This window comes from Betta splendens, chromosome 22 (genome assembly GCF_900634795.4).
Source record: "Betta splendens chromosome 22, fBetSpl5.4, whole genome shotgun sequence".
Taxonomy (NCBI): domain Eukaryota; kingdom Metazoa; phylum Chordata; class Actinopteri; order Anabantiformes; family Osphronemidae; genus Betta; species Betta splendens.
The window spans coordinates 13,660,848-13,673,597 of record NC_040900.2 but is presented as its reverse complement, the minus strand read 5'-3'; the positions used below and the strand labels follow the sequence as shown (position 1 = coordinate 13,673,597).

General features: G+C 38.7%; 2 protein-coding genes across 2 annotated transcripts; one reads left to right on the top strand and one right to left on the bottom strand.

The window, feature by feature from the left end:
- Positions 1-181: 181 nt before the first annotated feature.
- On the top strand, positions 182-2,851 carry gemin2 (gem (nuclear organelle) associated protein 2). Its single transcript, XM_029139455.3, has 10 exons — positions 182-483; positions 694-778; positions 987-1,076; positions 1,270-1,329; positions 1,490-1,594; positions 1,695-1,739; positions 1,820-1,888; positions 2,066-2,176; positions 2,337-2,395; positions 2,495-2,851. Exons 1-10 carry the CDS (start codon positions 362-364, stop codon positions 2,529-2,531), a joined length of 783 nt encoding a protein of 260 aa, XP_028995288.1. The 5' UTR covers positions 182-361; the 3' UTR covers positions 2,532-2,851.
- Positions 2,852-3,109: 258 nt separating this feature from the next.
- On the bottom strand, positions 3,110-7,281 carry pnn (pinin, desmosome associated protein). The gene is made up of 9 exons (XM_029139453.3): positions 7,121-7,281; positions 6,607-6,684; positions 6,403-6,474; positions 6,163-6,238; positions 5,883-5,977; positions 5,715-5,790; positions 5,319-5,474; positions 4,942-5,080; positions 3,110-4,856 (listed from the first exon to the last, which is right to left on the bottom strand). Exons 1-9 carry the CDS (start codon positions 7,231-7,233, stop codon positions 3,634-3,636), a joined length of 2,028 nt encoding a protein of 675 aa, XP_028995286.1. The 5' UTR covers positions 7,234-7,281; the 3' UTR covers positions 3,110-3,633.
- Between the last annotated feature and the right edge of the window lie 5,469 nt (positions 7,282-12,750).

The window sequence follows — 12,750 nt, the reverse complement described above, 5'->3', positions numbered from 1 at the left end:
GATAGTTTGGGGAAATGTTTATAATTTACACTTTTCCAATAAATCAATAAAAAACGTGAATATATGAATTGACCACATAATTGTGTGGCGCACAGCGTGGGCATTTAGGGGACTTGGTTTCTTTAAATCTGACTGCACGTGATGCCTTAATCATCCTGGCAACCACCGCCGCGCATAAAGACAACGTCATCACTCTGCGTTTGTAAGCAAGATGGCGGCTTAGTCTAGTAGCACTATATATCCGTGCCAAACATATTTGTTTTGGTCGCCACGGGAAGACTCTGTTGTAGTCCGGCACTCAAGTTGTAGTTGGCTACGTCTCTTCATGCTCTGATAAAAACTAGTCTACTTTTGATATAAAATGAAGTCGGACGTGGAGGAGTTGATGCCGAGGCTTCTGCCTGTTGAGTTAGGAGCCAGTGCAGAGGATGTGGGTCTGAACGGACCACCTAGAAACCCCCAGGAGTATCTACGACAAGTCCAGTAAGTTCGCCTCAGTGGAGAATTATTTTGGTTCTAACTGGAATTGTACTACACTGCCATTGGAAACATCAGGGATTTCGTGGGTGATAATGTTCAGAGTTTGTTGTGATCTGTCTATTGCAGATGTGTGATTTATATTATGCTACTTGTACAGGGTATGTTTGTTACTGTTTTAGCAGTTTGTGCAGAGTTTCATTTCCTCTCCATCAGGTTGGAGGCCTCCTTGTGTCCAGATGTGGTGGTTGCACAGATTGACCCAAAGAAACTAAAGAAAAAACAAACGGTTAATGCATCTGTGAGTAAATAATGTCTGGCTTTACAATAGAGAAAAAAAAAGTTTAAATGCACAATCATAAATGGCAGCAGTTTAATTATCCATTGGACAATCTGGACTCTGTAGCTGTATTTCGAAGAAATTATGTTACACGAGTAAAATGATGTCAAGGCTAAGATGAGGTGGGATGAACAGCTTCTGTATTTTAGGTGTTTGTCTCATGTTTCAGGTGTCAGGATGCCATGCCGCCCCAGTGGGTTTCTGCCCCAGTCTTAGTTGGCAGCAGCAGCAAGTCGGCAATTTCTCTGACGTCAGACAGGTAAACACATACGTAGATCAACCATAATATTGAATGGGAGTTTTAAGACTGAAGGTGTCAATACACAGTGAATCATGGCTGCTATGTATGGGGCTGTGTAGCTTCAGAGGCTCCTACTAACAGGTAGAATTGTTTAAGTTCATGTTTACTATGTTAAACTAGAAGAGCTTCTGTGGTTTTCATTTGCATTTAGAGCATAATGAAGAACAGGAAACACTGGAGCAGTCAAACTCTGGACGACAATGTGCTAATGGTAAGAAGTTGGCACGAACCCAAAGATTTTTTAACTTAAACACGCACTTTATCCTAGAAACATCTCTTGTTGTGCTTGAATAGAAATGAATGCTATTGTAGATTAATTTATAAACAAATGTGTATGGGTTCATCACTTTTAAATGTTCTTTGTCTCGCAGCCAAAGCCAACAGATGAAGAGGGGTGGAAGAGGTTCTGTTTAGGGGAGAAGGTCTATCTTGGCAATCTGTCAAGTGATACAGAATCAGAGCTTGATTTTACCAAGGTGGTATAATTTTAATTGTTTCTTGAATACATAATGATGTATCAAGTTCAGTGAACAACAGTAAGGGTAAGCTTTAATCAAGCGTCATCTTTGTGTTTAGGTGGGGTTCCCTCCTTTTCTAAGCATCGTCAGCAGACTAAACCAGGTACATTGCCTCCCAATTTAGTTATTTAACACCCAGTCCTCTGCCCCACATGCTTTTTACTTTGTGTCTTTGTGTCCAAGTCCACAGTGATGATTGTTTTGGAACTCCTGATCAGTTGGTTTGAGGAGAAAGAATTCATTCCACAATTGGTAAGTTTTGTTTACCCAGATTTTTCTTTTTTCCTTTTAAATTTAATGCTGCAGTTTTATTGGAGTTGCTTCTAGGAGACGAATGACAATACCTTTTGTAAGTTCAGGATATTCCTTCTAAAAAAAAAAAAAAAAAAAAACAGCACACAAGAACATGATGAGAGAACATTGTTGCAGGGTTGCTGGTTATATGCTTTGTTGGCTTGTCTGGAGAAACCTCTGCTCCCTGAAGCCCACTCCTCTATCAGACAGCTGGCCAGAAGATGTGCCCAGCTTCGCAGCTCACTGGTAGGATACTAAATATTGCTCTAGTCTATATCACAGTACTATTAAATACTCATGTTAAACAGCAGTTCTCTTGTCAGAATGTCAGAACAGAGAATGGATAACTTATATATATGAAATAAGTATTCACAGTATTTTATTGCTTGTTTTATTAATGCAACAGCAAAGTCAAGAAGATGAAAAACTACCTGCCCTTAACCTGCTGATCTGTCTTGTTGCCAGGTATATACAGTATCACTTTTTGGCAATTATATGATGCATTATATTGAATTTTAATGTTTGACCTGTGTACATGCCATTATGCTTTTTCTTAACCTGTAGATACTTTGAGCAGAATGATTTGGCAGACCAGCCATAGTGAATGAAGTTGGAATGAAGGATAGTGTTTTTTTTTTTACCCAAATGCTCACACGACAGGATCTGGAGGCAAACATCATCCAGTTGTGGAACTAATGAACCTCTACCAACCAAGTAATGCCAAAGGATGAAAAAAACATCCATGTGGAGACATGGTGATTTTTTGCATACTGCAATGAAAGTTATGGACTTGCACAACTTACATTTGCAATATTGGCTTTTAAAGGTGGACAGCAGTCAAAGCAGTATGAGCATTTTTTAAATAGATAACTTTCTGTAAATTGTAATGCATCTATTAAAGTGTGATGATTTGTACAATGAGTCTGCATGGATGTTGTTTCTGTACTGCTAAAAATCTAGCCCTGCAAATAATGCAAAAGAAATTGTGCTGCCACAATAGTCATAGTTAAGTCAATATTATGCAAAGGACATGGCTCTTCTGCACCAAAATGCAACTTTGACATAATTCATGATTATTAGTTAGATGACAAATCTTGCCAACTACCTGATATTGTCAGTCATGTCTTTACAATAAACTATACATCATAATTTGATTAAAAAAAAACAAACACACACATCTGCCAATACCTTGTGTTTAATTTGAAGCAAATTATCAATTGATACAAAAATATGGAACCCCAATGTTTTAAACAGATGACATATACTAATGTGGAAAAACAAGGCCTTCACACATTGATGAAATAGTTGACACAAATTTGAAAACACAGGTACTGTACACTAAGTCACTTTAATAATCATTACTACCCCAGCCTACAGCATAACAAGTAAGATGGGGATGAAAAAGAAAAAATATCATAGTGCCACAAAAACCTTTTAAAAACCGGATCGATTAAAAATGACGCATTTCTGGCGATGGGCCCTACAGAGAAGACACCCTTTCTCTCACACTGAACATGAAGTCCCGTTTACAGTTTTGGCCCAGGTAAAATTACTGTAAATTCAGTTAAATTCCTCACATTGTCAATTCCACTGAGCTAGGTGGAATTTAATACCACTTTGAAAATGCGTTTTTAGGCCATTAAGCAAATAGTATCTCCTCAGTTTGCCAACATTAGCTGAGCAGAGGCTCTGTCAGACCCAGATCAGCGTCTCTTGTCTTTCCTGTCTCTATCTTTATGCTCTCTATCACTCCGGGATGATCTGCCCCTCCCTTCCTCACTCCTCCTCTTCCTCCTTTCCTTCGATCCCTTCAAGTCCCTCCCACCTCCGCTACTCCCTCCTCTTTTGTGGTGGCTTCGCTCTTCTTCCTTTCTGTCCCTGCCCGATGGCCGCTTCTTGTGCTTACCGCTGTCTCGGCTGCGACTTCGGCTGCTGGATGACGAGGATGAAGAGGACGATGAAGACGAAGAGGAATGGCTGGATCCAGAAGAAGAGGAGGAACTTCCACTAGAGGAGGAGCCAGAGGAGGAGGAGGAAGAGCTGTTGCTATTACTGCGGCCCTTTCGATGCTCCTTTTCCTTCTTCCTCCCTCTAGCACCGTCCTCTTCACCCTTTGAGGTTGCAGCAGTCGAGCTAGGGGCCTCCTGGGAATCAGACCCTTTTTGAAGAGTGGTGTCCCCCGATTTCTCTTCTGCAGCCTGATTCTCCTGCGCCACACCCTCAGCATCAAGGCAAGGAATAAGGATATCCTGCCCAGCCATGGTGGAAGCCGTTTGGGGTTCAGCATGAGGAGAAGCTGTCTGGGCCTCAGGGGACTGATTTTCCCCAGTTGCAGTTGGACTGCATGGCTGCTGTTGATGGGTGATGGGTACTTCCTGGCTGATTACAGTTGGCTCTGAGCATGGTGCGTCTTGCATCCTTTTATTTTGCAGGTCTGTGGGATCTTCTTTAATATCTGTTTCTACCATCTCTTCCTTGCTTCTATCTTCGTGCTCTGCCTCTACCTCCATCTCTTCTGACCCTGGACTTGCTTCCTTGTCTCTGTCTCCTCTCTGCTCCTCTTTGAGCATACCAACCTCCTCTCTTTCCTTCTCCTCACCTACCTCCATTTGCTCCTCTTCCTCCACTATCTTCTTCAACCCTTCCATTTCCTCTTCCTCCCCCTTGTCCTCATCAGTAGTCTTTCTATACTCTGCCTTTTCCCTCTCCTCCTCCTCCTCCTCTTCATCCTCATCTTCCTCCATCTCTGTAACCCCCCTGGTACCTGTCACCTTCACTACCTGACCTGCTGGCTTACCCTCCGCCGGGTGGTCCTTCCCTGTAGCCGGTGTGTTGCTGTCCTGGTCACGGTTTGGCTGTCGCCGGGGGCGGGACTCCATTTTGCTGAGCTGCTCAGCAAAAGCCTCACGCCTCTCTTCAAACACAGCTGTGATGACAGAGATTCACCAGTTACAGTGTAATCAACAAACTTATCTGCTTCAATCATTAAATCTAAATCAAAGTGCACTGACCATTTAGTTTCTTGGTGGATTCATCATGGAGTTTCTGTGTGGCGGAGCACATTTTTCCAGGCACATAGAAGATGTTAGGTTTGGTCTTGGTGCGAATATATTTTACCAGTATATTATTATGACTGGTCCACTCCTCTTGCTGTTGATAGAACCAAAAATAATATATTCCATCTTAATAATTTTGCACAAAACCAATGGAACAGCTTTTGAACAGACCTTGTGGTGAGAATGTATTATTAAAATCTAATAAAACACAATTAACTGTAATAGAGGTAAATTAAGTGTAATACCGAACCAACCTCACATTAACACTTTGTGTTTGGAAAAAAAAAAAAAAAACCAAACACTTGGGATAAACATGATTAGTATTTTCATACCAGCTGAGCCAATTCCACTTTCTGTTCCAGGAGCCTGAGCTCCGTCTGTTTGGCTCTTCTTTCTTCAAACAACTCCCTCTTTTCATTCTCCACTTTTTTTTTCTCTGCCTCAGCCTGAACCTCGAGCTTCTGCTCAATCTCTGAACGCCGCTTTTGCTGTTGGGTGAAAAGAAGACAACATAGAAGAATAAAATGGTAGCATTAACGAGGAAGCTGATCGAGTACTGGGTAACTGTCCAGCTATTTGTTTAAACCGATAACTGTGCTGTCTGAATTTTTACAGGAATGCTACTACAAAATTACTGTAAAATGACAAATTTCCCCATTTATCAAGAAAAATATTATTGTTAAGGTACATAGAGCTCAACAGTTCACAAACAGGAGGAGTGACCCCACCTTCTCTGAGGAAACATTGGATTCCTGTTTGAATTTTTGCAGCGTCCCCATCAGCAGGCCAAACATACGCCGATTCCTGACCAAGAAAAACAAATGTCTTGTTAGTACTCATTAATACATCTCTAACCTAGAATTCCAGTGAACATCTAAATGTACTATTTAGCCTACCTCTGTTTTCCTTTCTCATCCATAGTCTGATCTTGAATGAGGTCTCGGCGTGTTCTCTCCTTGGAGGTAGCTACTACAGACGACTGCAACGCCGGCTAAAGAAAAGGACATTTTATATTACGTGTAACATCATCTGTGTATTGCTAAACAAAATCCCCTACTACTGAATAACACTATGAGGAGCAAAATACATTTAAATAACAATAATAACTGAAACCAGAGCAGCTAGGTTACACTCTCCCAAAAGGCTTTATACGATTTTAATGATATTATCCTATACCTTTTTGACATCGTCATCATCCTCAGCGTCGCTGTCGTGGCGCGAGTCTCTCCTGGCCCTCTGGTCCCCTGCCAGCCTACACAAGACAAAACACCAATCAGACACATATTTACTAATTATTGCAAGACCTGCTGCCCCCCCTCAATCCTTGTATACAGTATACAGCACTAGACAAACATTGCCTGTACCATTATATGAACTAGCTGATAATACATATGCAAAGGAAAAGCAGAAATGCACCTTAGCAAGGCTCCTTCAATGTCCCTCTGCTTAGCAGGAGGGCCGCCACTTCCCATGTCTGAGAGACTACGCCTAGGTAAAGAAACAGGTAATTCAGAAAGAATCAATGCAATCAGCATGTAGTTAGCAGTCAGTTAAAAAAAACACATTCAAGAAGTGTTCTCGTTTTAATGCCACAGATCACAAATCAGACCACAGCTTTACCTGAGCAGGTTGATTCCTCTGCCTCTACCTCCACCAATGCCTGCCATGGGGCCGCCAAGCCGGCGCATCTGGCCCGGTCTGTAAACACCATAAAAAATATACAATCTTTACAAACTCAATGGTATTTGTTGATCTTACCGGGCAAAGCGGCAGGGCGTGTACAATAACGGTAGATAACATTAGGACCACTGTGGTTGCATAACGAAACCTATTGTGGCACGGACGACGCCTGTACGTCAGGCCTAGCGAAAGCTAAACTACAAGCACAAGGTTACAGGTAAACTTCTAGCTGGTTATGTCATTACTTTTTGTTGATAATGAATCAATGTGGACCAAAAGAAACCGTACATAATAAATAAAACACAAAGCAACGTAAATATATGGTAATGCTTGGTATGTAGCTAGCCGACCCCTACTAGCGCCTGACGCTAGCCGTTTGAATGCTAGCAAGATGGTAAGGTAATCTCCAATATAATTAAATATGCCAAACGCTAAATAACCATTGTTTTTTTACCTTGATTCATTTGGGTCACGTCCAGTCAATTTGCGAATATTATCGTCCACATTTTTCAAGCTTTCCTTGGCTTTTTCCAACTGGTCTTGCAAACTCCGCACCGCTACCGCCATCTTGCTCTCAATTAGCGCGAATCACGTGTTCCTCCTCCTCCTCTGGCTTCTTCTTCTTCGTCGCCTGCTGCTGCTTCTTCGTCTCCTTTTTTGGCGGTTGTCAAACAACTATTTGGTGCATTACCGCTACCTTCTAAATTGCAATTTGGATTGGATGGACTAGCTTATCCTTTGCTCTCTACTTAATTTTGGTCTTCACTTTCCTTTTTTCCTGACATGGATTTAACAGGATATGTGAAGGATGACTGAGATCATATTCTTTTAAATTTGCTGCTACTCAGTTCCAGCTGCCTTTTGTTCATCTCCACCTGCAGAGCTACACTTGCTCCACAGCAGAATCTTAGAACTTGATCTTGAACTGAATTTATTAATTTATTAGTGGGAGAGCTGAACAGCTCTCACACTATTGAGATCTTCGCTCTTTATCACAGTGAATGCTGCAAAGCATTCACTGTATTGTTTTTCTAAGCTTTATTATTATTATTATCACAGTGAATGCTGCAAAGCATTCACTGTATTGTTTTTCTAAGCTTTATCACAGTGAATGCTGCAAAGCATTCACTGTATTGTTTTTCTAAGCTTTATTATTATTATTATTGGTGGGAGAGCTGAACAGCTCTCACACTATTGTTATCTTCGGTCTTTATTATTAGTGGGAGAGCTGAACAGCTCTCACACTATTGTTATCTTCGGTCTTTATTAGTGGGAGAGCTGAACAGCTCTCACACTATTGTTATCTTCGGTCTTTATTATTATTTTTCTTCTACTTATTCCGCCCTTTTTTTGATTGCTATCTACTTTTTAACGCTTCATCGTAGAATAGTCGTTCAACTTTCTAAACGTGTGTCATCTTTAGGAGATGTGGGCTATTACTTTTTATGTTTTCAGCTTTTCAACTTTTAACGTTATTCAACTTTTTTCATCGTTTTTTTATAATGGTCGTCTATGGGAATCATCGTTAAACTTTTTGTCAACTTCCCTCTTTTCATCAGCGTCTATCATCGTCATACTTTGGCGTAGAAACGTCATTTCAACTTCAAAAGCGTCCATCATCGCTCAACTTTCTCCTCGTAAATCAGCGTTGTCGTATCTTCTATACTTTTTGACTCGTGAGCGTTTAAATATGGTGTGGTTTTTGTTAAATTTCAGCTTTCCATTAGTGTGTATTGGGTCAGTTAGAGTGCGTGATGTCACAGCTACAGTGAGAAGGTGCGCTTTTTAAGACAGAACTTCTGTCTCTAACTCGTCACTACAGCCACAATTTTTACTCTATCAACATAATTACTTCACTAAATCGTAGTCATACTTGTCTTCTTTCTAAATGATGTGTCTGGCTTTACCCTCAGACTTATACTTTAGTCGCTATCAACCTCAAAGCACAGAGAGATCCTGAAATTCTCCCATAGACTCTAATGATAATTTTGGCAGACGTCTGGAGAAAAAACAAGGAGGAAAACATATTTTGAAATTGCGACTGTGGCTACAAACGTTTGTCCTCAAACATAAAATTCACACCATTTGCTCATTGAAGCCTTGGGACTCGAAAAATGAAATAATTTTTGTGATAACTATTATGGTTAGCTGGAACAAGCCTGTTTATACAGGGTGAAACTCTGCTTTTTACAGAGCAGAATGAGCCTGATTTTCCCGCCTTTGTCTCCATGGCGACGGCGCAGCTGCAGATTTGACTGACAGGTCAAACTGCTGATGCTCAGTGTACAGAGCAGTTCCATGCTTGTTACTGATTAGTCACCACACTATTGGATTGTGTTAGTGATTAAGCACGCACTTCCTCTAAATCCTTTCAAAATAAAAGCACCAGCCAAATAATTAGCTTTAATAGCAGTATTTCTGCTTTTAGATGGATAATTATGACTTTTTAAAGATAGATTAACAGTTTAGTAATTACCCACACATGCTTCCTCTAAATCCTTTCAAAATAAAAGCACCAATGCCAATTATTAGCTTTAACTGCACTGTTTTTGCCTTTGAATGGTTAATTATGATTATTTAAAGACTAATTGACAGTTACGCTATTAACCCCCACACATTTCCTCTAAATCCTTCAAAATAAAAGCACCAATTACAATTTATTACTTTTAATGGCAAGATTGATTAGAAAAGTTGTGGTTCTGAATACTTGCCAATCGTTATAGAGACTACTTTAGAGTTCAGTAAATAGCCACTCAAACTTATTAGGGTGCTTTTATTCTGAAAGGGCTAAATCTAAATCTTTTGCTTTAATAGGGCTATTCTTGCTATTGAATGATAAATTATGATTATCTAATGACTATTTTATAGTTTAGTAATCGCCCACACACAACCTCTAAATCCTTTCAAAATAAAAGCACCAATGTAATTATTACCTTAAATGGCAAAGATTTTTGTTTCTGACTGGTAAATTTTTACTAGTTATTAAAACTATTACACAGGTATTATTTACAAATACTTTCTTCAAATTAAAAGCTAGTCAGCTTATTTATGATTGGTCAACAATGCACTCTGGTCAACTTTTTAATCTGTGATATATTTTTTAACCTTGGTCAACTTTTGATCATTGTCATATTTAATCTTGTCCTAGTATGACATTGGTCATCTTTTTAATCGCCATCTTTTGTCATCGTTTTATTCTTTGTCAACGTTTTCTCGTTTTCATCGCTTTGGCCGTAGTCAACTTTTGGACGTAGTCAACTTTTTTGACGTCAGCAGCTTAATCAGCGTTTGTCATCGTTGCGGCAGCAGATCAGCTCTCCCACGTAATTTCTCGAGAAATTACTTTTCTAGTTATTATTTTTCTTCTACTTATTCCGCCCTTTTTTTGATTGCTATCTACTTTTTAACGCTTCATCGTAGAATAGTCGTTCAACTTTCTAAACGGTGTGTCATCTTTAGGAGATGTGGGCTATTACTTTTTATGTTTTCAGCTTTTCAACTTTAACGTTATTCAACTTTTTTCATCGTTTTTTTATAATGGTCGTCTATGGGAATCATCGTTAAACTTTTTGTCAACTTCCCTCTTTCATCAGCGTCTATCATCGTCATACTTTGGGCGTAGAAACGTCATTTCAACTTCAAAAGCGTCCATCATCGCTCAACTTTCTCCTCGTAAATCAGCGTTGTCGTATCTTCTATACTTTTGACTCGTGAGCGTTTAAATATGGTGTGGTTTTTGTTAAATTTTCAGCTTTTCCATTAGTGTGTATTGGGTCAGTTAGAGTGCGTGATGTCACAGCTACAGTGAGAAGGTGCGCTTTTTTAAGACAGAACTTCTGTCTCTAACTCGTCACTACAGCCACAATTTTTACTCTATCAACATAATTACTTCACTAAATCGTAGTCATACTTGTCTTCTTTCTAATGATGTGTCTGGCTTTACCCTCAGACTTATACTTTAGTCGCTATCGACCTCAAAGCACAGAGAGATCCTGAAATTCTCCCATAGACTCTAATGATAATTTTTGGCAGACGTCTGGAGAAAAACAAGGAGGAAACATATTTTGAAATTGCGACTGTGGCTACAAACGTTTGTCCTCAAACATAAAATTCACACCATTTGCTCATTGAAGCCTTGGGACTCGAAAAATGAAATAATTTTTGTGATAACTATTATGGTTTAGCTGGAACAAGCCTGTTTATACAGGGTGAAACTCTGCTTTTTACAGAGCAGAATGAGCCTGATTTTCCCGCCTTTTGTCTCCATGGCGACGGCGCAGCTGCAGATTTGACTGACAGGTCAAACTGCTGATGCTCAGTGTACAGAGCAGTTCCATGCTTGTTACTGATTAGTCAACCACACTATTGGATTGTGTAGTGATTAAGCCACGCACTTCCTCTAAATCCTTTCAAAATAAAAGCACCAAGCCAAATAATTAGCTTTAATAGCAGTATTCTGCTTTTAGATGGATAATTATGACTTTTTAAAGATAGATTAAACAGTTTAGTAATTACCCACACATGCTTCCTCTAAATCCTTTCAAAATAAAAGCACCAATGCCAATTATTAGCTTTAACTGCACTGTTTTTTGCCTTTGAATGGTTAATTATGATTATTTAAAGACTAATTGACAGTTACGCTATTACCCCCACACATTTCCTCTAAATCCTTTCAAAATAAAAGCACCAATTACAATTTATTACTTTTAATGGCAAGATTGATTAGAAAATTTGTGGTTCTGAATACTTGCCAATCGTTATAGAGACTACTTTAGAGTTCAGTAAATAGCCACTCAAACTTATTAGGGTGCTTTTATTCTGAAAGGGCTAAATCTAAATCTTTTGCTTTAATAGGGCTATTCTTGCTATTGAATGATAAATTATGATTATCTAATGACTATTTTATAGTTTAGTAATCGCCCACACACAACCTCTAAATCCTTTCAAAATAAAAGCACCAATGTAATTTATTACCTTAAATGGCAAGATTTTCGTTTCTGACTGGTAAATTTCTACTAGTTATTAAACTATTACACAGTTATGTAATTATTTACAAATACTTTCTTCAAATCAAAAAGATGGTCAGCTTATTTATGATTGTCAACCATGCACTCTGGTCAACATCTTTTTACCTTGGTCAACTTTTGAATCTTTGTCATCTCTTTAATATTGTCATAGTATGACCTTGGTTATCTTTTTAATCATCATCTTTTTAATCGCCATCTTTTGTCATCGTTTTTATCTTGTCATCCGTTTTCTCGTTTTCATCGTTTTGCCGTAGTCAACTTTTGGACGTAGTCAACTTTTTGACGTCAGCAGCTTAATCAGCGTTTGTCATCGTTGCGGCAGCAGATCAGCTCTCCCACGTAATTTCTCGAGAAATTACTTTTTCTAGTTTGAAGAAGTCATTTTATTCAAAGCCAAGTTTTAGAATAGAGGCCAATAGGGCTGCAACTAACGATTATTTTGATAATCAATTAATCTGTCAATTATTTTTTCAATTGAACGATTAATCGGATAAAAAATATTATTTGATGTTTTGCTTAATAAATCCCATATCATTTTTTTAAAACTAAGTTTTGATTTTGACTTTTTAAATCTTTAACAAAACACAAAATCCAGCTTTGAATAATAAAAAAACTTCGACGTCCAAAATATAATTAAACGCAATACTGTTACCGTAACTATTGCACGAATCGCGCACCTCGAATATAGCAATGATTCATTTGACCACGGAAAAGGGAACAGCGGCTCATTTGAGTGATACGTTTTTTACAGTGTTAAAAAACGTATAAAAGAAAACAATAAATACTCACTATTATTGTAGCGGTATAGCCTGATGGAAATTAGATGATAAGTTTATTATTGTAATACAAAAGGTAAAAAAGAAAAACCATTTCAGTGTGGTAGTATTACAAAAGGTCATGTCTTTTTGAAAAATTATGTATGTAATTTTTGAGCTCATGCATTGCATTGGTTTTGTTCTCTGAAAACAGTGAAGTTAATACATTTCCATTTCTGAACTAGTAAAACATACATCTATGTCTTGAATTAAAAAAATTGATAATTTACAATTTTCCCTTT